The sequence below is a fragment of the Alosa pseudoharengus genome, unplaced genomic scaffold, assembly GCF_046254945.1.
Source record: "Alosa pseudoharengus isolate Yale_2024_CS ecotype anadromous, Long Island Sound unplaced genomic scaffold, YU_APseudo_1.1 YU_APseudo_1.1_scf_4, whole genome shotgun sequence".
Lineage (NCBI taxonomy): Eukaryota > Metazoa > Chordata > Actinopteri > Clupeiformes > Clupeidae > Alosa > Alosa pseudoharengus.
This window is the reverse complement of record NW_027468774.1, coordinates 12711037-12738811: the sequence shown is the minus strand read 5'-3', so window position 1 is coordinate 12738811 and position 27775 is coordinate 12711037. Positions and strand designations below refer to the sequence as shown.

At 39.8% G+C, this 27775-nt stretch overlaps 1 protein-coding gene across 2 annotated transcripts; it reads right to left on the bottom strand.

The window, feature by feature from the left end:
* Positions 1-1063: 1063 nt before the first annotated feature.
* On the bottom strand, positions 1064-27267 carry kncn (kinocilin). Of its 2 annotated transcripts, XM_076266762.1 has the most exons (7): positions 26693-27267; positions 15922-16092; positions 13398-13466; positions 13136-13168; positions 9345-9416; positions 3362-3455; positions 1064-1367 (listed from the first exon to the last, which is right to left on the bottom strand). In XM_076266762.1, the coding sequence occupies exons 2-7, from the start codon at positions 16067-16069 to the stop codon at positions 1292-1294; spliced, it is 492 nt and encodes a 163-aa protein (XP_076122877.1). In that variant the 5' UTR covers positions 16070-16092; positions 26693-27267; the 3' UTR covers positions 1064-1291. The 2 variants fall into 2 exon arrangements, with proteins under 2 accessions (XP_076122877.1, XP_076122875.1); XM_076266760.1 differs by lacking the exons at positions 13136-13168; positions 26693-27267 and adding an exon at positions 21181-21451.
* Between the last annotated feature and the right edge of the window lie 508 nt (positions 27268-27775).

Sequence of the window (27775 nt, the reverse complement as noted above, 5' to 3'; positions counted from 1 at the left end):
TGTGGCCCTTGTAGATGACATATGCAAGTCGCTATGGATAAAATCATCTACCAAATGAATAAATGAAAATAGATGACCTTCAGGTGTGTCTGATGAGGAAGTAACATGTAAAAGGAACAACACTTTGTTAATTTGAATTATGATCTATACCTTTGTTTTAAACCTTTGACAAACACATATGGTGTATTCTCTGTGTAGTCTGACAGCCTGTCATTAACCCCTGATTAAATCAATTATTTAATTATCAACAGAATATATTACAGATCATTACAAAGGATATGCAGTTCAGCACAAATGCACAGTTTATAAAACTAGATGTACTGCATAGTGATACAAAACAGGATCGCTGCTCAGTCCTGCATATTCTCGCCACAACAATAAATCACGCTCGTCAATTTGTCTCCATCACCTACTCCATCCCCTACTCTTGCAACTTATGTATATGTAAATGATCATGTGTGTGTTTGCATTTGTGTATAGTGTGCTTCTGTGTGTGTGTGTGTGTGTGTGTGTTCGCGTGTGAGTGTGTTGGGGGGGTAATGGGGGGTGTGTGTGTTTATGTGTGTGTGTGTGTGTGCATGCCTGTGTGTGGGTTTATGTGTGTGCATGCGTGTGTGTTCCTGTGTGCCTGCGTGTGAGTGTACAGTATGTGTGTGTGCATGTGGGTGTGTTTATGTGTGTGTGTGTGGGTGCATGCGTGCATGTGAGTGTGTGCGTGCCTGTGTGTGTCCATGCATGTGTGTGTGACCGTGCATGCGTCTGTGTGTGCGTACATGTGTTTGAGTGTGTGTGTGCATGTGTGTTTATCTGTGTGTGCATGCGTTTGAGTGTGTGTGCGTGTGTGTTTGTTTATTTGTGTGCGGGTGTGTTTATGTGGGTGTGCGCATGCTTGTTTATGTGTGTGTTTGCGTGCATGTGTGTGTGTGTGAGAGAGAGAGAGTGTGACAGTCCTGCCTTGTAGAAATGTAGTAAGTACATTTCACTGAACAAAGAAGAGAATATCTATAGTCTGTACGTTAAGGCTTTGTAAAATGTCTGTGTGTGCAATGATTCACAACAGAAGGATTTTTAAAACAGCTTTTAATTACTATTTTCTAACATTACATTTTACATTGACAGATATTAGCGATGCAGAGATTAGCAATTATATTTAGCTTATTTGAACTACTTCATATTAATACTTGTTTGTTAACAAGGCAGACATAAATAATAAATGACAAGGTTTCTAAAGTTATGGTGAGTTACAATGTGGTGTACACCAAATGAAAAGAAAAACACTGTGTCACTGGACTTAGGGGATATCTGGGTCTGAGAGGGTTGGTTTAATCTTCCTTCTAGCCAAGATATCCGGGACATCTGAAGATGGCCTGAAAAAGGCAAATTTATATGGTCACTGGTGGCTTTCTGTATTACATTTACACATTATATTAAATCTTCTGAGTAACTACCCCAATTATTTGTACACACACAATTTATAATAGACAAATAATGTAACAAGTCCTCTACCAGGAAAACTGTTAGAAAATGGAATATCTCATTCCCATCACCTCTTTGTTGCGTTTCCTGGTCAAATTGCACTGCAAAAAATCAAATCTAACCAAGTCATCTTATATTAGCATAACATGTTTTATTTGGTATTGTTTTAGTGTTAAGTAAGTCTCTTTATACTAAAAACAAGACCAGCTAGAATGTTTCATCTTAATATAAGATTAATAACACTTTGTTAGATAAGCAGTTTTTGCAGTGTAATAGCTGTGTCTGATAAATGCTTTTGACACTTGCTCAGCGCAAACAAACTGAGAGTTGTATAAGAGGATTTTCTGCTTGATTTTGCCAATACAATATCAAGGAAGCATTTCTTGTGGCTTTTGAATAGGCTATCTGAAGTGGGGAATAAACCTTTGGTTCTGAAAGTGGGGTCCGGGGACCCCCAGGGGTCCACAGCACATTGTCAGGGGGTCCCTGACAAAGTTTGCTACAAAATATAAAATTGTCTTATACTGTAGCCTATGGCCAAAAATTCTACAGTATCAGTATTTGCCCAATTGATTTGCTGATACGTTACATCAATACGTCAAAACACTTTACTATTAACAGAGCCCGTCTACGGAGAGCCTTGCCACTCCGTATTAAGTCCCATTGTACCGAATTTTGGTTGCAGTTCCACCATATTTCCACTGGGGGCGATCGCCATGAGTGCAGAATGAATGGGAGTCAATGGAGCTAGACGGCTAAATTTGTCTCTTTCACCTGATTGTCGTTGACAAATCTCAGATTTGACTGTAGTTTGTATAACTTCAACATGGGTTATAGGTCAAAAGTTGAATGAACGAGTACTTATGTCCTTTTGATTTCTTACAGTTTGGGTCGTTGTTGCCCATAACACGCTAGCATTGTGCTAATGAGTGACGTCATTGACACGTTTGAAAGGCTTTTTAGAACAATTAAGTGACTGTAAAAAATATAATACTCCACCAAGTGTATTTTCGTTGCCTCCCCTTTCGAATACAATATTCAAATTACTTGAAAAAAAATTATATCCCGAGAAAAGTGGATTTTGAGGGGTACAGCTCCATAGACCTCCATGCATTCTGCACTCGTGGACGAGCGCCCTCATGTGGAACCACAGAAGGAACTGCAACCAGTTCAGAAACCGGAAGTTTTCCGAGAGTGGCAGTTCTCCCCTTATTAGACATTCTCTGCTATTAATTAACCGCCAACAAAATGAAAGTTATGTGAAGCAAACACTATGTGTTCAACACAATAGGCCTACATTTGACAAAGAAACAACAATCCTTTAAAAAACATCCTACATACTGTCAAAGTTTGCTAACATGACTATTGTGGTATTAGCACTCTATGTTTTTAAAACACATATAACATAAGCATCTAACAGAAAAAAGGCTATACAGCTACATGATTAACTTTTATGTTATGATTAAGTTTTATGTGTAGCGATTATGAGGGGTCCTTGGAGAATTTTCCACTCTATGAGGGGTCCCCGGCCCACACAAGTTTGAGAACCCCTGGAATAAAGGATATGAAGTACTATGAATTGATGTGAAGAAAATCTATACAATATATTAGACAGTTGGTCTGGTGGCTAAGGAACTGGGCAAGCAAGTAGCCAGAAAAGTTAAAGCTTCACCCAAAGAAGCTTGAGCTTCACCCCAAGTTGCTCTGGGAAAACTGGCCCTTGTAAGAATGCTGTTAAGTTGTAAGTTTCTTTGGGTAAAGGTGTCAGCCAGAAAATTAAGTACATTTATAGTCATTTCAAGGTTAATTTGACCTATTTTGTTAATATGTTATATTTGATAGAAATCTAACAGAAGGACCTTCGAGGTCCCATGGTTTGCCTTACCCATCTTCAGGTAATGCATCAGGAACTGTCCCAGAATCTACACAGGTTCCTATCCTGCTCTTGGAGCGTTCCAGATTTAACTGGCTTTGTGTACCTTTGGGGGGTAAAGAAATACAAGATAACTGCAAGCAACAATGTGGGTGCATAGTCTAGCAGGGTGGTTTCGCTATGGAAACATCATGGAGTTATGTCACAGCAAGTTTCATAGCAATACGATTTAGGGCTGTCAAACGATTTTTGATTACTGGCTGAATTTCTATAGTTAATCACATACAGTACTTTTCAGTTAAATCATTTAAAGCAATTCTTATCAGTGTATTCATATTTCAAATCAAATTTCAAAAGATGTGCAGTGGGCCAGAGGCAACACAAGATAGGCATATCCTTCAGAAATATAGCTGTTATATTTCTAAACTGAAATAAATGTTAGCCTACAGCAGAAGTGCATGCTCAAAATGTACAGACATTATAAAGGGCATAACAAACAAAAATACTCCATATATTCATTTTCTTTGAGTTCAGTTGAAAATAAGGAACTTTTCATATTAAGAAATATGTGCAAATGCATGTGCAAAATGTAGCCTAGGCCTACAGCACATTTCAATGAATGACATGACAAACAGGAAAAGCCTAGTTCGTATCTCAATTCAGGCGCAGCTCGTTCATTTGGGCAGGAGGGGCAGAGCCCTACTAAAGATTCATCCACTAGAAAAAAGATCCACAAAATATTTTTTTTTAAATAAAATGTTGTTTGTTTATTATTGTAATCAGTGAGCAAAGTACTCAATCATGTTACATTTTTGTATGATTTGCAAAGAAATTTCGAAAAGAGCGCAAAGATCTCGTTGATCATATCCATGGTTGTTGTAGGCCTACTGTAACGTTACATTTCATTTCTGGTAGGGCAGTAGAAGTCACTGCCCTGAAGAAATTGAACAGCGCCTGCTGTTTGTCTATGTAAATCTGTCGACCGATAATGGAAGTCAGAGTTCCTGTGTTCACTTGTTAATCTAATTGTTGGCAATGTTACAGTGTGTTGTTCTTCAATCAATCTGATGTTTAAAAACCGAGGTCCGCTTTCACTCCCCCTCTCTCCTTTTGCATTGTGATGTCACAATTGGAGCCTATTATCCCCAACATTCTATAACAACAACCAGCATTCCACACGTGACTGCATTTAATAATCAGAAGGCCTACCTCCCGTGTCCTAGTTTGCCCATTTACGTGTATGTGTCACTTAATATTAATTTCTATACAAACCTAGACGGTGGACACACAAGCACCTACTCCATAAGGGTATACATCATCTTCATACCAAAAATTACATTGTACAGTGACTCATCCCCCTCCCACACACACAGAATATTTACCTTTTTAATGAATAGCCTACTTTTAATTTACTCTTTAAAGTTGAGCTGGCTCTTGAACACAAGAATTTCGTTACTTATAATTCCTTTTATGAGTACATGACAATAAACAACTTGAACTTGACTATGAGAGCTGTGTAAGGCTGTGTGAAGCTCCAGTGGAATTTTGATTTCGCAACGAATTCTCTGTCTAACGTTAATTTGTTTCCCTCTTGAGTTTTCCCCCCACAGTAGTTCTCCACTGATCTGAGCTAATGAGCTGATTACCTTGTAGCTTTTATTTGTCTCGAATCTCAAAATTTGAAACTTCACTTGATATGAGTAAAATAACATGATATAATTAAGAAGGCTAACCATAGGCTAATAATGCATGAACAAAACGGTGTTTTGACCGCAAGTGGTAACATTTTGGGATTCCATTCCCCAGATTTCGCTCATAGCCTAGCCATAGACAATAAAAGAAAGATCCTAGTCTAAAAATGAACAAAATCTCTGTGGACCGCTCTGTGTGCGTCCACCTGCCGGTGACCTGGAACAATGGCAATTTTTTTTTTCTAAACTCGTTTCTAACCCATGACTGAGTCAGCTGGGTTTTTTTTTCTTTTTTAAGTAAAATGCGCCATTCAGCCAACCGGGAGTTCAGAACTGCGTTGGTGTTTATTATCTCCATGGCTATAGGAGGAGGACCATGCAGAAGCCTACTAGTTCTTTCAACGTGTCTTGGCAGGGACAGGTATCAAAGGTGTGCCTCAGGGATCAGTATTAGGGCCCCTGCTTTTCTCTATTTACACCACTTCCTTAGGTGAGACCATTCACTTCCATGGATTTGACTATCACTGCTATGCGGACGACACTCAACTTTACCTATCTTTCCCACCTGATGACTCTAGTGTTTCCCATAGGATTTCTGCATGCCTTAAGGATATTTCAGTCTGGATGAAAGATCAGCACCTTCTCTCAAAAACTGAGCTTTTGGTATTTCCAGCTAAAACAGCTATTCCCCAACAGATTAACATCCAGCTTGACTCATCTTCACTGGCCCCAACTACATCGGCACATAACTTGGGCGTTGTCATTGATAACTGACTTAACTTCTCTGAGCATGTAACTTCAATTGCAAAATCAAGTCGGTTTATCCTTTACAACATTAGGAAGATCAGACCTTATCAATTCAAATTCAAATGCTGGCATATTGTGTGGTAAACCTTTGTGAATGGAGCGTCACATTTAAAATTAAACTAAACAGATGTGAACGGCAGGCTGAACACATCTGCAACAGAAGGAGGTTGCTACGTTAACTCCAGCTGCAAAGTCAGCCATCTTCACCAGCTAACACGATAATCCAGTTACTGTACAACAACAGTATGACAATTACGGGAAGATAATCGCACAGATTTTCGTTATTAGAAAATATTACTCAAGTTATTACTCGAAAATAGGCTATGTCAATCACTGGAGGTATTTTAATATTATGTTTTGCAGGCTCACCTGCCTGCACGCAAGCACATATACACACACACAGGCACCACACGGTGTCACCCGCACGTCAACACTACACTACTGTTTGTGCACTTTTTTCATAATTATCATAATCATATTTTTTTTGATACATATACGTTTAATTATGGTCTAGTTCAAAATGTGAACTGTCGGCATATCTTTTGCACTTTGGCCAAAAAAAGTTAAGTAGCCAGACTTCCTCCAGTTAGTGTGAGCATATTACACAGCTTGTTTAAATTGGTTGTAAAACCAATTTAAAATTGTTGGAAAATAGCTATTTTATGCGTTTGGTTCGTGTACGATCATTTTTCTCAAAAAACGATAATTCTGAGGTTTTGGTACGATACTTCAACATTTCTAATCTAGCAACACTGAGCCAGACCCACATTAAAATATAGGGTCTGGGCACTCACCGTTGGCAGTGCTCAGTCCGAGGGGCAGGATAATCGGTTGTCTGCACGCAATAAGACAGCGCTATGAGTCCCATTCGTTTTCCCACCAGCGGAGCTAGTTGGCTACTTCAAACTTTTGCCAACTTAAAAAAAAAATTAACTCGTGTCACACTGTTCGCCAACAGCAACATCCGGCATCATCTTTGTTTTCAAGTAGCAGGGAATTAAAGCCAAACTGTTGCAACTCTGCCATCAATCATTATGTTAAGCCCGCCTAACGTCTCTATACACGATGTGATTGGCCCTATCGAAGTTTAATTTTTCCAGCTCGCAAGCCAACGGAGAGTTGCTATTATTACTGGTCAAATTACATTTGCTGCCGCTAGGATGCATCTAGATTTCTAGGCTAGTGCAAGAGTGCATTAGGCTACAATTTAAACATCGCTATTTTCCTCTTGTTTCTGTCTCACAAACTCCACTACAGTAAAGGCACATTATCGTTAGTTCTGTCTTCTTTGCCTATTACGCAAAAGCCTCTTGTTATATTCATTTCACATTCTTATAACATAGCCACAACACAACACCAATACCCTTGGCACAGACACAAGGGCTCCTGCAGGAATAAATGTTATCCCCCCCCTCCCCGCAATGAAACGTTTGTGCACTGGTCAGCTAATAATGTAGCCTACAAAGTAGCCTAGGCTACTTTATTCACACCTAACTACAGACTATATTAATTTGGTCAACTTTATACAGCCTTAAAAAGGCTAAATTTACCTTTGGTTTACTTTAATTTTAAATTGTGTATGAAACAGTGTGCCTGTTTTAACATCAGTAAAGCATACTTATGAATCATTCAGCATGATAATTCAGCTTCTGCGATGCTAACGTTTTGACATCCATAAAAATGTACCTTCTTGCCCATCTGAAATAACTTCTCTAGCTTTGCTGCCTCCACCTTGAGTTAGTGAATTAGCTTAACATTGTTTGCTGGTAACCAGCAACAACTGTTCACTATGTGTGTGAGCTGTCATTCTCTCTCCTGCGCAAAAAAAATGTGTGCGTTCCAAGTAGCCTAGTGCATAATTTTGCTTCATAAAGTCAAACAAATGCATTTGGTTATTTGACAGAAAAATATAAATAGCCTACGGCCAGTAGTTTATGGGCTACAGTACAGAGTTGGGAAGTTATGGTAGGCCAACTTGGAGTGAATATACACACGGGAAATTTTTATTATTTCTCTAGTAGCTGAGTAGCCTGATGGTAGGCTACACACAGTGCATACGGCAATACACCTGCAGGCGCCACAGACAAGCATAAGTTTATCTCCAGAAGAAAATGTGGATTTCACTTTCCCAAATAAAGAAATCTCAACTAATACAATATACCGACTTGAGTTATTTGCACTATTTAGGCTATGTTATCGGAATTGACATCCCCGGTGTTATGGAGCCATTGTCTGCAGCGCAATGTAGCCTACAACATCTCTTTAAAAAATGAATCCAGCCACACCCATTTCCATCATTCACATTTTCCCGCCATTTTCACAAAACTCAAAAGCGAAACTAATCCATCTCCTCCTGTTCATTGTTCCATCCATTTGTTCCGATTCCCACAGAATTCAGTAGGCTACACATCATTTACAGAGCTAGCCTAACAGATTGAAATTTTTGCAATTTTTGATTTGTCGCCCGGTTTCAAAATTAAGTGTCAATCAACTTTTGGGGTGTGGCTTATAATGAAAACAGCCGCCAGACCAGACACTACAGTTTCACAATAGGTCCCAAATCAATACATGATCTCACAAAACAAAAAATTAGCCATTTCTGATCGTAGGGGGCACATAACAAGCAAATTTACATTTTTTCTCATATCTCTAGAACCGGATGAAATTTTTGACATATTATTCTTTCCACTTGATCCTTTAGTTTAGAGTTCCCGCATCTAATGAATTCAGCCACACCCATTTCCATCACACACATTTTCCTGCCATTTTCACAAAACTCAAAACTCATCTTCAAACAACTTCTTCAGTGACACCCCAAAACACTATTGCGCAGACAGCACACACAGTAGGACTCTCACAAGTAGCAAAGAACAGGCATGACATATGTACTAAGCCTAATATGTTCATAGCCTACATCTTGCAACAAACATAAAAACAGTGTAACAATCTAATCTTAAATAATTACTATTATTTCTGTGTGTGGTTTATAGCCTACTGGGGATTCTTACATGCAAATGTCAAAGTTTTTTATTTTCATATTGAAGAGCATCTTAAGAGCAGAGCACGCGCGTTCACACTACAGGCATGTTCGGGAAACAGTCAGAAAAATCAAACAAATCATCTTAGATGAATCTTAGAAAACCCTTGTAAGTGCATGTATCTATCATTATTGGGGAACCGGGCCCAGACCACTCATTTATCTTGTTAATCGAGTTTTCCCGATGTTCTTAACCAACAAGGGTTTCAGGAAATGGTCCGAAAACCTTAAGACGTTCGTTAAGATGGACTCCGTGAACTACTTAGACATACGACATAGACATTGGGAAACTGTCACTGTCAGTCAAATCGCAAGGCTGGTTTTCCAACTGCGGGCCGCTGCCAGCTTTGCTAGGTGCATGATTCTCCCTATGGCAAGTTTTTTACCATCAAAATGACTTTGAAGCTGTTATATTAAGGTAAAACGTGCATAGTGCTGTTTTAACTGAAAAACGACCCACCTTCTCGTCTGATGGTTTCCACTGCTTGTTCAAGGACTGGATTTGAAGGCATTGGGTGTACTCTGAAGTTGCCTGGTGGTGTAAGATTACATTGTGCTATTAGTAACTATTACGTGTAAAATTATTTGATATTGAGTATGAACAACTTCGTGTATAAAGTGAGTATTTTCTAGGTCATGCAAAGCAGTGTTTCCCCTACGATTAATTTTATATATATAGTTTTGAAGACAGGAGAAATGTTAAAATAATATTTACAAAAAATCTCCACAGGCTACTAAACAAAGTCAGTGATTTGTAGCCAGAGATGATAGAGTCTGTGGGGGCCCTAAGCAAAAAATCCTAGGGGGCCTTACCGACCAGTGTTCATCACCAATATGTTAGGTTATAAATAATCTGACACCAACGGAAAATTTATGAAATAAAACCTTTTTTTATTCCAAATGTTCCAAACATGAAAAACCTAAAGAATAAAAAATAAATAAATAAAAATTTTATAAATAAAAATAGCTTAGATTGCAACACTTGAGTTTGCTATTTTCCTTTCCTTTTTTCTGTTTTAAAGTTTTTTTCTACACTTTAAATTTGTTCTCTGACCTGTGAAATATTTCAGTGCTATGGTAATTTGACAAGATACCTCAAACAAGGACATTTCCAATTTTACACATTTTAAATAAGAAATGATTGATAATGTCATAATTATTGGCTTCTAATTGGCTTAACTGATTGGATGGTATTAATGTGACAACCTGGTTTTATTTTTTTATTTTTACTTTATTTTTGTATTTACATTAGACATCCGATTGTTATGTAGCATGGTCATATTGTACATCATTTGAAAGCTTGGACTCTTGGGAATCAATACATGACAATCTTTTTCATGTAAAATATGTGTAGTGCTTTACATTGTCAGATTAATCTAACTATGTCTCACTTAAATTTAATCCAAAAATGCCCTCCTCCCCCTCCGGTGCTTCCCTACATTCTAGCTGCAGTGTATATCCTTAGCAATATTCTAGATATAGCATTTTGGGTCTTAAAATATTCACAGAATAATTGAATAATCATGTTATTTTATCCAATATTAGTTGTGCAGATGTATAGTCCATCTTATAAACACCAATTGAATTGAAATAGAAATTGCAAAGATTTATATTTTTGTGTAATTATTCCATATTTAGTGTAGTCATTCCATATCAGAACCCCTGAAGTACAATTCAAATACAAGCATGAAACTTCACAGTGTTACCTTTCATTTGAGATCAAGATTATGCTTATACACAAAGGGGTTCATAGACAGTAAGCATTTCATTGTCAGTATACATTTTGGATAACCAAAAGTCCTATGGAGAGTTTCCATAGGGCATTTTACAAAACGCATGAGCATACTTTGGCAAATAATGGTCTAAAGTACTCATATTTTCATTCTATATTGATCTACTTTTGAACACAGCTTCACAAGACCTGGTGCTAGGTCTCAGTTGTGTTTCTAAGTCATATCAAGTGACCTAGAGGGCTGAAATGTGGTGATTTCAGAGATGCTTGTTATCCGGCAGAAAAAAACAATATTCTAGTCTCTGTAACTCTGTCTCAGTACATTACACAGTTCTTTTGATTGTTTTGGTATTGAAAATTAAGCTGTTAAATTTCTAAATAAGTCATCCATTTGGATTGTTTGTCTTTGAGTTATTGTCACTGATTCATAAGGTGGGTATTTGGTATTTTATTTGGAAATACATTTTGATGTATTTGTGCCCATCCCTGTAACCACTGAGCTAAAAGTCCAGACTTCCAACTCAGTGGTTAGGGGTGTGAGGATTTAAACGCGTTCTAGCATGCTAGCTTAGTTCGCCTCCGTTACACTAGCAGGATCAAGTGTGTTCTGGTGTTCTTTCTCATATTTGTTTAAGCACCTAGGCTATATGTAAATCGATATTGTAAAATTTTTTTTTTTTTTTTTTAAATGGACTGTCAGAATAATTTGGCTGGGCCAAATAATGTCAGTGGCAGGCCAGCTTTGGCCGCCTGTTGCCAACCCATGTCGTAGTAGATTATATCTTAAACTTGAGGTGTTTTAGTGATATTTTAATGCCAAGTCAACTGAGCCGACAGAGTTTTTTTTTTTTTTTTTTTTAAAGTAGCCTAAATCGCCCATTCAGAGTTCAGAACTGCGTTGGTGTTTATTATCTTCATGACTACAGGAGGAAGGAAGACAGAAGCCTAGCCTACTAGGAAGTGTCTGTGTTAGTTTGAGGACAAGAAACGGTGCATCAAAGGGTCAAAATATTAGCAGCCAAAGAGAATCGTTGATAACAGAACAAGTGACGGTGTAAAATTTGCTTTGGCGATTAAAAAAGTAAGTTCAGTTCAGTTCAGTTTTGTATTTGTCATTGTTACAGGATAACAACGAAATGTTGTTAGAGCAAAAACAGACAGGCATGTAGTTTGAAGTTGTTCACCCATTTGTCTTAATATCAATTTACATCCCCTATGAATCAGCCATTACCTAAGCTCCCCATAAATACCCCCTAGAAAACCCCATAAGTGTTATGTCCAGTAAAGTGCTTGGTGCAATAATTGATAAATCTAATAGAGGTAGCCTAAGGTTGTTGGAGTGTTACACGTTATGCTTGGTCCTTAGCCAATCGCATCGCAATTAACGCGTGGCTGACAGCCCTAATGTTAACCATCTCCTTGCTTAGTTAGTTGTAACTGTCGCTAGCTAGCTCAAGTTTATCATTATATAGATGTAACAGACCATGTTCAATCGTTCTGCCAATTAACATTATCCTATATAACTTCATTGAGTCAATGCCAAACTCCGATGTTGATCCGTCATCACTTTGCACCCTCGATTGACGTTTAGGCCTACCACAGTAGCCTAAATATGTGCGGACTCTCTGAACTCTCTTGAACACAGATCCTCTGTTTATAAAGCCATACATGTACAGATGTAGCCTACTGTACAACAGGAGCACACAAAATCACTCAATCATTCAATCTCTATGGAGGAATTGTATTAACTATGCAAAGCAGTTGATATTGCAAAAGACTTTAATTTTAGTTAAATGTACTCAAGTTTTTATTACACATCACTTAATTGTTTTAAAGCAGTGGTTCTCAAACTTTTTTCTGTCATTCCCCATTTTGGAGGTGGGGAATTTTCAAGCCCCACCTGACCCTATCAACCAGACAAAATGGTAACGTTAAAATATTTTTTTCGCGCTGGATCAGATGTTATTTTAATTCATATGTCGGCCTGTTTATGACATGATTGTGTGGTTATCTTGTTTTAAATCTATGATCTTCCTTGTTAAAAAAGAAAGGCATTGTTAATCTATTCCCCACTAGTGGGGCCTGCCCCACACTTTGAGAACCAATGGTTTTAAAGCAACCACTTTCCTCATTTTATTTAGGTAAACTCAACTTATCCGGGCTTACAGCAGATATGTAAAAGTATGTACAAATTTGGAAATTATTTGTATTATAGGCCTACAATAATTTGGTGTAAATCATTTCTATAATTACAAATCATCGTTTACAGCTTTGAATAGTGACACACACAATACTTTCAAGACTATATTAATCCCATAGATGTGGCATGAATAGGGTACTAATGGTCCATTGAGTGTTGCATCGTTTTGTACTGAGAACGGTTATTGGAGTGTTTACTTGTTTATAAATGTGGCAATGTTACTGACAGATGAGGTATCAGAGATGAAAATGTCATGTACTGAAAAGGGGTGTGTTGAACAACTAATAGAGTTATGTGTGAGAGAACTACTTAGACTCACCATTAATATCGCTCTTCAATATTTCCCACTTCTCTGCCAACACACACATTTCTCACTAAATTAATTTCTAACAAGCATCAGTTATTTGCCCCCATATATTAGGCCAGTAACCTTTCTATGTTAAGTTTCTTCAATAAACCACATGTAATTTCATCAGGATTGCTCTTAATAATGTAATGCAGTGGTGTGCTTCTGTTGAATGCATGTAAGGGAAACACTGCAAATTATACAATTAGATTTGTATTCATGAGACATATCTTACCCACAGTGGGGAGGATGTGGTGAAAGTTAAACCAAGCCCTTATGAAAGGGTAAACTGAAATAAGGAGCCCTGGAAGGAAAAGGTTACTATTAAAACTATGTTCATCATTCAGACACCAATGCTACACCAAATAAAAGAAAGGTGATCAAATGCAAAGGCAAAGTTGTCACTCAGCTGTATTTGGAACCAGGAAGTGAAAAAACGTAAATACGGTGTAAATAATGGTGGACACATCCACACTTACACACACTGGAAAAAATCCTGGTATCCTGGTATTTAAAATATCAGCCGCTAAACAGATGATGGTGGTATCAGAGGGCTCTCCTGCAGAATGCCAGCTCTACCGCCAAGCTGACAGTGGTCCAGTGGCGTGATGAGTAGTTTTTGAAATCACTGCATTATCTCTCTACTTCTCTTATCTCTCTAGTCCCTGGGCCATTCCATGTCAAACCTGTTCAAACCTTTTTTATATCAAGAATGGGTTCTAAAACCAATGCCTGTAAAATAGTTCTATTCAAATCCTATGTCTTCATGTTATTTTCAGCCCTTGAAATTACATCAGGTTTACAGTCTGAAAATCACATTAACTTGTAAGCAAATTTTTGGGCATTAATATGAAAAGTATTATTCAACAGCTGCCCAAACTTTGTAGGGTGGAAGACAAACATGTTCTCAACATGACTGAACCATTAAAAGTTTGTACAGCATTCTCATTGATTTTCTACAAGGCCCTAGATTTGGAAAAGAAGTGCATAAAGAGTGATATTAAGAGTAGTATAAATGTGTTTTTGTTTGCATTTGGTATCAATCATTATTGGTTTCTTTCTATAATTTATTAATGTTGTACCAATAATTGAGCTCTCCACATATAATGGGCTTGAAGATTTTAAGGATTAAACACAGGGAAGTTGTGATTTTCTGTCATCTTCATAGACATATGCCATTATGGTCTGTTTTACTTTCCATCTAAACAAGCATGCTACATGAAGATATGGGATTGTGGAGAGCACTAAGTTGTCTACTGAATAAGCATGTCAACGACAAGCAAGTCGAACCTTTACATGAAAAACACTTAATATTAAAAAAATTAAACCGCTAATGAAATTAACTTTTAACTATCAAAAACGTTTATCGCCTGTAACTATGTAATAAAAGGACATAACAGGAAGATATTTGGCTGATAGAAGGAGGTTAACATGCTCTTTGTTTGTGATCAAAGGAAGTCTGTCATCATTACACTCAAAGAAAACTGGAATGTTTCATTCGTCCGGCGTTTCAATTGTCCTGGCTTATCCTAATGTTCATTTTACAAACCAAACTGCCGTTATTCAACTATGACAAGGTAAACTCGGTCTTAAATTCTAAGACTCCTTGAATGTATTTGTAACATTTATACATGTGACCCCGTCCCCTCCCAAAGAAGAAATTAATTAATTTGATAATAAAAATGTAAGTAAAAGAAGTGTGTTAAACAAAAATATAAGCAAATAAGCATAATGTGCTTTGTATAACAACATAAGACCAAAATAAAACGCTGTATTAGGTTTATTATCACAAACTGAAGGCTACTATATCCCGCCACAGTTTATCATAGTTGGCCACCATAGTTACTGTATGCTAAATGCAGAATAAGCACTTGTAGTGTTAATAATATACAATCCACTGTTCCATTACATTTAACACAGCTACATGATAGCGGTCATTGGAATAGTCACTCCCATGTACCCATCTAGAATAACGTTAGATCATGGTTCAAGGGTGCTTGCATTTTAGATGTTTCATGCATCACCATGAATGTCAACAAGTCTGTCAGCTACATGAATTTGCACTAGAGCAAAGAGGAGATGTTTATCCGGTGACCTACTTAATTATAAAGGTATGAGACTGCCTTTCGTATGGCTTACGGTGCAGTCATCTGCCTGTATTTTCAGTTTTTAAGAGCAGACATTTCACAAATGCCTTGCTTTAAGAGAAATGTTTAACACTGTTTCACTGGTATTGTCATACCAGAATAATTGTCTTTTGTTCATTTATCAGTGCTCTTTGGGGATCACTGCCACTGTGGAGCTTAAATTACAGCGTTGGATCATATGTTAACCTGAGGTCTGTGTCAGATGGAATCTCATGGAAAGAGCAGTCCTACTCACTTCAAATTATAGCCCTGCTCATGTTCAATAAATATGTTTTCTTTATACAAGAAAAAAGTCAGAAAAAAAAGGGAATGCAATCTTCCCGAAAGAAAGATTTTGATTCTCATGAACAGTAGAAGTTACAATCAAAACTTCCACAATAAGCACTCACACCAGGTTGCCCATATGTTTATGGACATATAATGTAGCAGGCTTGTGCAAAATTCCAGAATTGAATTGAAACAGGCTCTTAAATTCCGATTCAATTCTTGAATTTTACTTGCATTTCAATTGAGGTAGCAAACAGGAAGCAGAATTGCAATTCGAATTGTGCACAACCCTGTAATGTAGATGTCCCAATAGGCTCTAAAAATCATGAAAACTGCTGAACTTACCCAGGCCACCTGCACCCAGGAAGATGCCTCCTACAGCATCAGCATCACAATCTTTAGAGACGCCAATAATGATGCACCCTGCCACAATGCTGAGCAGGGCAGAGCCCACCCGTAGGCCATGGTACTCCCCAATGCTGACCGCGTTCATCCAGCAGGTGGAACCCCCACCTGCTTGGGTTCCAAAAACACACAAATGTCCACACCAGAGAAAGCACAGACTAAATGGTCTGCAATGACTGTCACTCCAGGTCCTCTGAGTTTCATAAACAAATATAGACTACCATTCTCACTCTCACTGACACAGGAACACAAACTACAGGCTCAGAGCCTTCTCAAGATTGGTCATGCATCTTTAAACACAAGGGCTCCTGTTTCCCACTTAATTCATCATGTTGTACAGTGCTCAAATTCAAGCTTGATTTCACCTAATCATGCTAATCAGTTAGAAATGCACACTGAAGAGCTATAGAACACGCACAGCAAACCTTTGATGTCTTTACGACCATCTTTGCTGTTACTCCAGAAGAACAGCGCATAGTCCAAATAAATTAGGTACAGGCTCATAGAACCCCTCAGAGAAGTGGTGGGCCTGGTTTAGTTTTCTAAAATATCTCTCATTTCAGAATAGCAGGTCTAGCAATATATAGCAATTCATAAATATTCATTCAGAAGACATGCATTGTAAGTTTTGTGAACCTGGATATCTAACTAGTGAAAAAATACTCTTTCTTCTGTGGCATTCTCCTTTCTGCATGCCAAAATAAATTTACCTAAAAAATAACGTACACTTTATTTTTCCAACAACCAAAACGTATTGGCCCTCTTTGTCTATACAAAGTCTTCATGGGATTTAATTGGGGGCCAAGCAGCGAAGCTGCAAAGCCACCCATTGTGTTTCTACCTTTTCTTATTATTGGGGGCCAAGCTACGAAGCCCCATTGTGTTTGTCTCTTTTCTTATTTTGGGGGGCCAAGCTGAGAAGCCTCAATGTGTTTCTTTTCTTATTTGGGGAAAGCAGCGAAGCTGTTAAGCCCCATTGTGTTTCTATCTTTTCTTATTATTGGGGGCCAAGCATCAAAGCTGCGAAGGCCCCCTTTGTGTTTCTTCCACAATAATCACCCACTTTAATAACTTTGGTAAAACTTTACGGTAAGGGTACATGAATATTCATGAATTCATGCATGAATGAATTCATAATTTACATATTACTTCATTCCTTAATATCTCATGAATCATTAGAAATTGATGCATACATGAGTTTATAGTCTGTCATTCATGACCTCGTACATGAACAACACATCAACTAAAGCATTAAGTATGGTGAGCACATCATTATGATTTATGATTTATTAAGAATGATCATGATGATTTCTTTTTCTGCCAGAAATGTTGTCATCACTACTCAAATTCTGATTTGAACACAACTTGTGCAGTTTTCTAAACACATGCCATTGTTCACACCTTAGTTGAGGGGCCACAAACATGATGAACTCATGAGTAATTAACCTGACATACTGTACATGTAATCATGATGATCATGCTTAAGAAATCACAAATCATGGATGGACCCACCGTACCTAATGCTTTAATTGATGTGTTGTTCATGCATGAGGTCATTAATGAGAGACTATGAACTCATGTAAATTCCTGATGATTCATAAGATAAAAAGGAATGAAGTAATGCATAAATCATGAATGAATTCATGCATGAATTCATGATAATTAATTTACCCTTACCGTAAAGTGTTACCAAAACTGGAATAACATCCATTATAATCACTCATATTGGAGCTTACCGACTCAGTTTTAACTTGACGTGAAGTCATAATCCCATAGCCTTCTTCGTTTGAATCTGTCCATTTCTTTCCAACTTGACCGAAGTCATCCATACATTTGCACAGACGTCTGCACTATTTCCTGTCTCTTGATTCGTTTGTAATGGAGGCTGGTATTGTTTTGCCAGTCTCTCTACTGTATTTGAAACTGCAGGCAGGGCCTAAATTTCAGCGTGGGATTGCGAGTATAGCACATAATTTATTCAAGTCCCGCAACTCTAGCCATCATAATGCAAGAAATTCCTGCACACATTTTACAGCGCTGTCTGATAATGTTAACCTATGTACGTACGTCTTGACTCTTTATAAACAAAACGTCAAAGCAAAAGTGAAATTCTTTGTTCGCTTATGTCATGACACACCATTTTACTGTAGGCCTTCGCTATTCAGTTCACCATGCTTACGTTTTCAAAAGCAAAGACTGGTTTGTGTTCTCTCTGGATTTAAATGGCATTCATAAGGTCAATGAGAAAGCCCACATTCCACATTTTCATATCAACTTAAGGCAACAGGCCCCAGAAACAGCCTATTCTAAAAGGGATTGAATAATGTGTAAACAGAGGAATTTTGCGCAAACAGCTTCAGTGACATGTTTTGTACAACCCATAGATCATTGCCTCCCATAAGATGATGAATCAAAAAGAATAGGTCTAAAGAATTTAAACTAAAAATCCCCCCAAACATGTCCTGTTTGTTTTACTTAGAAGCGGAGGTTGCTCCCACTTTTGACGCAAGACCTCATGGGACATAGGAAACTAGGATACAAGACTGCCTGTATCTGTGATTATAGACCTCTGAAGTTCACCTAACAAAAAGAACCAAAGCTGCCATCTTTGCCCATATAAGGAGATCCGGGTGTTAATTGATGCTAACTACCTATGGCAAGTTGCATTGCAAGTTAGCTCTAGGATAGCTAAAAATCTAAGTTTGCCGTCTTAACTAGGATGATCTGACGTCCCAGTTTAACCGGGACAGTCCCGATTTTGAGTTGCGTGTCCCGAGTCCTGACAAAAGGCTGTCGGGACACTAAAATGTCCCGGTTTACACCAACCACTATTAAAGTGTCCTGATTGTCAGGGATTACATAGCCGACATGGTCTTATTATAGCCGGATCATTAACTAAACCCATGTAGAAAGACTATAATCTAAAGCGTCCGGCGTATGATTTAGATAACGTGTGTGTGTGTGTGTGTGTGTGTGTGTGTGCAGCAGTCTGTATAATCTATGCTATGGCTATGCTACAACAATGCTGAAGAGAAAGTCATCATTCTTCTTATTCTAATGTTTTCATGCATGTCTGCATTGTCTGGATAACGGGTGAGGAATGTTTAGGAGACATGCATGTTTTAGACATAGTGTAAATTCTCTGACTGAAAGTGTGCAGAACTCGTGCATTTACATAACAATATTTAATACATTTTCCTGGGGTGACACCCCCAAACCCCCTCTAAGTTTTGGCCTAAAACTTTCTGTGTCGGTCTAACTGACCCGCCGCATGTTACGTAAAACGCAGCCATGTACAAAGTGTTCCGTGAAATCTGATCACCCTAGTCTTAAGATCTTACCGAAGATCACTGGAGCCACTCAAAGGTCAAAAATACCGGATCTCAAAGATGAAGACAGTGTTCTAAAGAATCAATAACAGCTGCTCAAGAGGTACAAACCATAATATCAGAGAGAAATTTGAATTAATGTAGGAACAATATAAAAGACAGGAACAGGTTTAAAATATGAAAAATAAAAATATATTTGGTTTAATTAGTAATAAATAAATAATAATGTAATATTCTGTTGTAATGATTAATAATTAGGCTAGGCCTATATTTATTCTTCTGGAAGTAGGCCTAAATATTTTAAAACACATAGCCTATGCCTTTTATATTGCTTGTCCATGTTTCTAGTTTAATTTACTTAATTAACACATTTAGTAAATTATGCTTTAATGGTGTCCCTTGACAGGCATGTTCCTCATCTCATCTTAGGCTAGGGAACAACCTAACAAGACTGCTACATTCAAATTTGGCAGTTATTTTGAATTTAGGACAGGGTCTGTGGTTTCCTAAGTTAGGAAATTCCTAAGTAAGGATGGTTCTGCAATGGCCAAATTTCTATCTTAAGGCATAGGATTTTTCCTCAATGTAGTTAGGTAGGAAACATACTTCTGTAATACCAGAAATCTTACATGCCATTCTAAACTGAGATAAGATAGGATTTCAGCTAGGAGTTAGCCACTTTCTATATTGAGTACCCAGATAATCAGTGATATCACCTGTGTTAATTGCATAGGTAGAAGGAATACATGGCATGCCTTTTTCTTTCCTGGGTTTGTCAACCTCTGCTAACTTAACTCTTACTGCAAATTTACACTGCAAGCAAGCCATAAGCAAGAGTGAAACATAAATTTATCAATTTACACTTCAGAAAGGCTAGGCAATCAAGGACATGGGTAGATGGAGGAGAAATCAAAAATAATAAATAAAAAGTTCTATGGAGATGTGCAAAAGTTGGAGAAAGTCAGATATGTGTGTGTGTATAAGAAAATAAGAAAATAAATAAAAGGTCTGTAGCATAGGGAGAGGGATGTAAAAGTGCTAAAAGTCTTGTAGGTGTGTGTGTGTGTGTGGGGGGGTCATGAGTGCTGAGTAGTGAATGAGTGCAAAGTCAGTATAGTGTGAGTTCAGAGTTGGGAAATGTTTGAGAGTGCTGAGGAGTGAATGTGTGCAAAGTCAGTATAGTGTGAGTTCAGAATTAGCATAATATTCTAATTAGCATAAATTAGCATAATTTCCTATATTGATCATATTATAGGAGCTGCTTGGCCAAAATGGACAATGTTAGTATGTTTTTAGGGGTTACTGGAGATGCTGAGTCCATATCTGACATTTTCAAGACTCAAAATCACTATTTAAACATGGTTTGGTCACGTTCTTACTCATATTAAGCTGATTTTGCTGAGTTTTTGGGGGCGATTTAGACAGATTTTTAGAGGATAAAAATGTTCAGTGTTCAGGAATAATTTCAAGTTATTTCTGAATTCCACAATAATTTTGGGAATAGCTATTCACTGGCCCTCTGCTGTGACTCACAATTGAGTAACAAAGGTAAGAACTAGCCTCTACTACTCCTCACTGCCCTCATCCGTTGTCCTGTCGCCATCTTCTCCAGACTCTTCATCCCTGTCCTTCTGCTCTTTTAGCTGTGCATATATATATATTGCAACATGTAACATCACTGCCTTTGCAGAAACAATAATTAGTACAGGCCAGGCCTGCGGCTGCACAGCTGCACTTTCCAGATACATGTATACACAGTTTATATACACAGCAACCCAGCTTTGCAGTTACTGCTGATAACATCTAACAAATCAGCAGGAGCAACAGGACTTGAATCGAGGGTGGGCGAGTTCCTCTCCTTTCTTCATACCTGTCTTCTTACTCCATCCAAACGCTGTGATATCCACAGCCGGTGGATCGATCAGGACGGTCTGCTGCTTTCCAAAGCAGCACCTGTAGATGGGCACGTTTTCCATGGAGGAGTAAGTTGCGTTCTGTAGGAGACAGTGTCTTCAGTGCTGGAGGAGCCGGGAGTGGGAGGCCTCACCGCCAGGGATGGATTACTGCACGGGCCTACCGGGCCCAGGGTCAGGGGGCCCTGAAGCCCAAGCCTTTGCATGAAATCATTGCCTCAATATCAACACATCAGGATGTATGGTGTATGAATCTGATTGAATTTAGTCCATCCCCAAAATGCACCAGTATACAGGAAATCACATCAAACAAATTAAAACATTTCTGAGGAAGGACCCCCAAAGACAATTAGTGAGGGGCCCTTAATACATCTGGGCCCAGGGGCCCGAAAGTTCATAATCTGTCCATGCTCACCGCTAGGTGGATGCCCAAGCAAAAGGATCCGAAAAGAACCCTTGTAAGGGGTACTAAGAAGCTTACAGAGGCCTTCAGTAGAAGCCACGGGAGGAGACAAGCCGTCGCCTGGGCCTGGCTACGGTGCTAGCCTGAAGAGGATCTCGATGCAGTGGACACGGCGGAGAAGGGCTTCACGCGACCGGGAGAGCGGGCCTTGGAAGATGAGGTGGTGACGCCGACCTGGGCGCTGACTTCACTGTGAGAAGACCTTGAGCCCCTGCCCCCGCCAGGCAGCTTCAGGTTGGAGTTGGCGGTGGCCCTGTCTGCGGAGCAGAGCAGAGGTGGAGCGGCAAGGAGGTGGTGCCTTGATGATGGACGGTTGGCGGAGCCGTTTGAGGCACGAAGGTTGGGCAGCTCCGGCGGAAGGGCCCTCTGAAAAACGGAACTCTAAGCCTTTGGGTGTGTGTGGGAGGCGGTCTTTAGAAAAATAAGGGGAAAAAAGTTTGTTGTGTGAAATCCGATGGCACGAGCCAGAGAGAAGGTCTAGGCCTTGGCGCAACCGTGGCAGAGTGGAGCGGCCGGGAGCAGCGGAGGACCGCTATGCGACGAGGCAGCAGAGGAGGGACGCCAACGTCGGTAGCTGTAGCCCGATTGCGCAGCGTGGTCTGGCTACGATGGAGCTGGAGTCTGCTGCCTCGACTGGCGAGACGACGGAGCAGAGTGTTGGAGGTGCGGTGCCAGTTATGGTGTTCAGTGGTGGGGAGTCTGTGCCAGTGGAGGCTAGGCCCCGCCATGTGTTGGAGGAACGTTGTGGTGGTGCACACTGCGAAAGTGCGACCTGAGGGTGTTCTCTGAAGGGAGCTAGGGACGAGCGGCGACAGGCCAGGTGACTGCCAGCACTACCCGCATTGGGCTGCTGGTGGTTGTGGTTCCCCTGGGTGAGTAGGGCTCTTGCGGTGTGTGCACCCCACCTGCTGTGTGGCAGTGCCAGAGACTTTGCTGGACTGAATGTGCCGAGGACAGCAATGGCTTGTTGGGGGAACTGTGTAACGTCAGCGTGCTGGACTGTGCTTGAGATTCCCACAATGTTTCGAGCTGGGGATTCTGGGAGAACTTTGGGGTTGTTATTATGTGTGCTTGTGCCTGTATGGTGCGGCTGCGTCCAACCCTATGTGTGTAAGGTGCGAGTGTTCTTGACTTCCCTGGCGTGTGCTATGTTCTACGCCGATGTCCCTGCTCCTGACCATTAATAAAGCTTTTGATTAGACAACGCTGTCTCATCAATCATTACACTATTAAATCTGCTTAGCATCATTAGCATGCTGCACATATTTGTTAAAGCTCTTGCATTCAAGTGGAGTGATCATCTCAATACCAATGTTTCCCAAAAGGGCTTGTCCCTACGAGAAGAGTATTACCTTAAACACACATGAGGAAACTTAACAGTCCAATCAGTAGACTATGATAAGCTAGCCAACTATGCTTCTTTGTGTACAATATTTCCAGGCTTCAACCAGACAGCTGAATGTGGTAGAGTTGTAATAGAAATAGTAGGCCTAAGCTATAGGCTAATCTGCATAAAGTGTGCTGTCATAAATATCAGACATTCAGTATTCTCTCTTTTAATATCAGGATATAAAATAATACAGATATATTATATTGTAATCCTCTGGTGTTCTAAGGTAGGCTATTGAAATGTCTAGCCCGACCCCTCCAAAAAATCGAGGTTCGTATCAAACCGTGGGTCAACGGTCAAAAATTGTGATACGAATCGAATTGTTAGGTTGGTGTATCGTTACAGCCCTACTGTATATCGCTACAGCCCTATCCTCCAAAAATCTGTCTAATTTATGCTAATTAGCCCAATTACACAAATTGCCCAACATATGCAAATTAGCATCCGGCAGTTTCTGCATGCTGAGAACCCATACTATATATTTCCATCATAAAACTTTGGTGTACTCAACATTTCCGGGTCCACAATGGGGCTCTATGGGCTGTCCACCGGACTAATATAGGCTATAGGCTACTCAAGGAAAAACATCCGTGTCACGTGCCAAATGCCCAAAACCCTAGGCCCAAAACCATAGTTTAAAACAAACTTGCCCTCAAATAGAATATATTTCATCTCGTAGGCTAAAGGAAGTCAAAAAGGAGACCGGTTGTGAAACTGGGTGTGAAAGTGTATTTTGGGTGGGCATGCGGCTCTCTGCACCTGTGTTTGCATGATAATATGTGCGGGTGTGGTGTATGAGCGTGGGGACATTGTTAGGCTTATTTTGGGGGAAGCAACACGCTGATCAAAAGCTCCCCACAGATGTCACGTTAAAGTGCGGAACCGGAGCTTTAGTATCATATTAGGTGCCGTGATAAACGGTTTGCATTTTTCTCCGCTCTGGCGTGTGACTCCAGCGCTTTCACACCCAGAGTCCCAAACAGAATATAAACCTTTATATGGCTCTGATTTTTTTGCAAAGTTTGCAGCGAGCCTCGTAGGCCTACCTGGAGTTGGGTAGGCTACCGCTTGTAACCAACAGCGGAAAAAGCTGTGTCTCGTTGAAAGTAGGCTACACTTTCCCATTTTCCACACGTATAGCCGAACTTTAACAAACCTGAGGAGACGCGCGTATTTCGCGGGCATGTAGGCCTATTGGATTTATTACGGGATTTAGTTTTATCGCCGCGTAGGCTGCCAACACCAATACCCCCCAGAAAGAAAACAACACACCTACGTTCTGAGGGCAGCGTTCTGCTGGTTTTGTTAGAGCTCCTAGTGTAGGCGACTCGATACTTTTTTGCTACTTTGTAGGCTAATAACTTTCTGCGGCCAGCATAAGGGTAAAACCTTTGTTTAGCCCTGACTAAATGAAATTTAAGACCTCGGAGGAAAATCTTTAGTGTTAATGCCTTACAATTTTAAAGTTTATTTTAAATGTTAGATTTGTTAAGACCCCGCGGGAACTCTGTACAAGGAGTTTGTTAAACCTCGTTTTTGGAATACTCCCTGGTGCTCACAAGCACTCTATAATCTTTGATCTTGTAGAGTAGCCTACACAGGCACAACCAGACATTCAATGGCTCAACAGAGGCAGCAAACATCAGTAACAGCATGCACTGGCTGAAAATGAGGGAAGACTAATTAGCCTCTTGAATGGAAGGGTGTGTCCTTTAATTAGGAGTAGGCTAGGTGTGATTGGGTACATTCAGATGCAGGCAGCAGCTTACATGAATGGCTTAAAGCAATACATGCTGGACTTAACCATGCATTGCCAGGCAGTGCTGTAAGCGCAAACCTAAGGATGCATATCATCAACACTCTGGTGAAGCAGGACAATGTGTTACACCTGTGATAGGCTAGTTGTTGGAGTAAGCGTCACATTAAAAGGTGAGAAGCATCTAAGTACAAATACTTTGTTGTGCTACTTAAACAGCAGTTTCAGGTATCGTATCACAGGAGTATTTTTTCCAGCAACTTTTTACTTTCACTCCCTGACATTTTTAACAGACATCTGTAGGCTACTTTCTACGCTAGCCTACATGTTCAAAACATGTTTGTTACTTTCCTTTTAAAGCATTTGAGGGAATTATTAGTTGTAGTTATCAGTTATTTTCATTTTGCCTCGTTGTAGCCTACTTTCCAGACATAAAGACTGATATCAGCCATCGCGCAGGGCCATCACTCAAAGGGACTAGGGGTGCCAAAACAATGGTTAGGCTACTATACAATGGAAAACATTGCTTTCATGTATCTTTTACATCACACTCTTGACCACAATAGGCCTACCCTATTATTACATGGATAGGAATGTGTAGGCTATCCTTACCTACAGAGGCCTTTAATAGACCGGCGTCACGCAATCCGGCATAATATTCTTTGGTCACCGCTAGTCTGAGATTTACGGCTCCCATTGACTCCCATTCATCCCAAAAACGTGCTCAGACTAACGCCAGTGAATTTTGACAGCAACCATGTCACTTTAATAATAAATTAATTTTTTGTACTTTATTACAAAAAATTATATATATATATATAGCAAGAATAACAGAAATCTGCTGGAGCAATGTGGAGAAATGTGAAAATGTCAGTTCCTAAAACAAGATTTTCGAGTGTGCAATTTACATGGCCACCAGGTGGAGCCATTTCACTGCACTTCGGGCCTTCGGGCGGCATCTGGTGGCCATGAAATATTTATTGTCCAAATGCCTTACTGTCTTTTTACAGCTTCAGTGGCATTGCCCACATATCCATTAACATTTCAAATCCTAAAAATAACAATTGTTTTGTGAAAAGTATCTCAGAAGGTTTGAATAATAAAAAAGTGCCTGATCAAACTGCAGCTACGGATGAGATAATACTACATTCACTGATATGACAATGGAATTATTTCACTTTGTTTTGTCACAGTCATCTCATTTGAATTTCAGCAACTGTTGTCTGCTTCTCGTTTCTCTTCACATTAACCACCGTTTGCTGATGTTTGTGCCCTTGTAAATATTAATTTATGGTGGATTTCCAGTGTTTAGCCTAAGTATTTTCTTGCAGGAAGTGCAAAACAATTTCCCTTCACTTTCATAAAGCACCATAGCCTGATGTCATACTCAATTCTAGTCAGAATTTGAAGCCTGATGCTGCTCCATTGGGACACGATTATTAAGGGGCTTGTTTCAACCAATAGGCTAGCTACAGGGGGAAAATACTTCTGCACTCAATTGGATAGACCAACCAATCAGAGTAACAAAATGACTTACGGTGAGCTTTAAGAACACCCGAACCATTCTTCTTCTCCACAAATGCTTGTGCCTAATATTGTTTTCTGGTCGTTTTTAAAGTTATTGCGCTGTCAATATCGTATACAACACCCGATGGTTTTGATTTGATTTGATTTGCCGACTCTGGTACAGGGATAGCTGCTCCACAACTCCATACCAAAGTCGGGACCACTGACTCATCTCTGTGTAAGCTACTCCTCAACGTAGCTGACGTTGGTGGTAGGCTATTGCGCGAACCTTCTCGAAACGCGCATAAAAAGAGTTAAACTCATCAGTCAGAAAAGAGTCAGTGAGAGGCCTACCAGAAGTGATGGATTTGCTGTCGAAGTCGCTGATGGTCTTTAATCCCTGCCATAAGCGTCGGGGGTCATTCAGTTGGATGTGAGACTCGATCTCTGTATCGCAGTTTGGCAGCCACTTCTCGACGGAGAGCGTAGCACGCCACTAGTCACCCATATCCCCTGACTTGAGCCCCGCGTTATATGCAGCGGTGCGTGTAGCCTATTCACCGCAGTCCGGGTCGATTTATCTACACAAAGTTTCTGGTTAGAAAATGTCTTTATGTGACAATGTGCTGCTTCCTCAGCCAGCATGGGCTACTTAAACTCGTTGTTTCCGCGAACTGACATCAGCAGAGCTCTCCCAGAACATGTTCCAGTCAACTGCGTGTAGCTCATCCTGAAGCGCAACTAGTGATGTGTCTGACCAGCGCTTCACCACCCGACACTTCAGGGGTTCTTGTATGAGCCTTTGTTTATATTCCGGTAGACTAGAAGGACTATAACGGCATGGTCCGAGAGCTCTGTTCTAGAATCTTTGGTCCGAACATGGCAACAAATTATGATTCCTTTTATGAGTAGCAGTGGCGTAACTATAGTCGGTGCAGCAAGTGCAGTCGCACCAGGGCCCGTGACCTCCCGGGGCCCGTCGCTACCCCCGCCCTGCCTCCTTTTTTTTTTTTTTAGAACTTTAGAATGTTAGAGCACGGAGAGTGAAGCGTCACTTTGACGATCTATCGGAAGATGAGCGCTTAACCGATGCAGAGAGATATTTCAAAGTGCAGGTATTTAATGCAACTCTGGACATCATTATCAGTCAGCTCTCACAAAGATTTGCAAGTATGCGGGAAACTTGTCATGTGTTTGAGTCTTTACGTCCTATGACCCTTCAACTCGCAGGTGATGATGAACTGCTTGAAAAGGCAAGACGTTTGTCAGACCATTATAGCAGGGACATTGCACCGACATTCCCAACACAACTCCTCTCATTCAGGTCTTGCTTTAAAGCAGAGATTTCACAGAAGTCATCTATTTTTCAACTTGCCAAAATGCTGGTGGTAGATTATGACAGTGTAACATCCCCATTCGTGGAAGTGTGTACTCATG

What these genes read in the sequence shown, in the direction of transcription:
- kncn (XM_076266760.1), bottom strand. Translation starts at nt 21,286, where the DNA reads ATGGAAAACGTGCCCATCTACAGGTGCTGCTTTGGAAAGCAGCAGACC. An exon ending in TGGATGGAGTAAGAAGACAG is followed by an intron (nt 16,093 to 21,180) that starts GTATGAAGAAAG and finishes TTGGAACCCAAG; the next exon opens with CAGGTGGGGGTTCCACCTGC. An exon ending in GATGCATTACCTGAAGATGG is followed by an intron (nt 1,368 to 3,361) that starts GTAAGGCAAACC and finishes TGCCTTTTTCAG; the next exon opens with GCCATCTTCAGATGTCCCGG.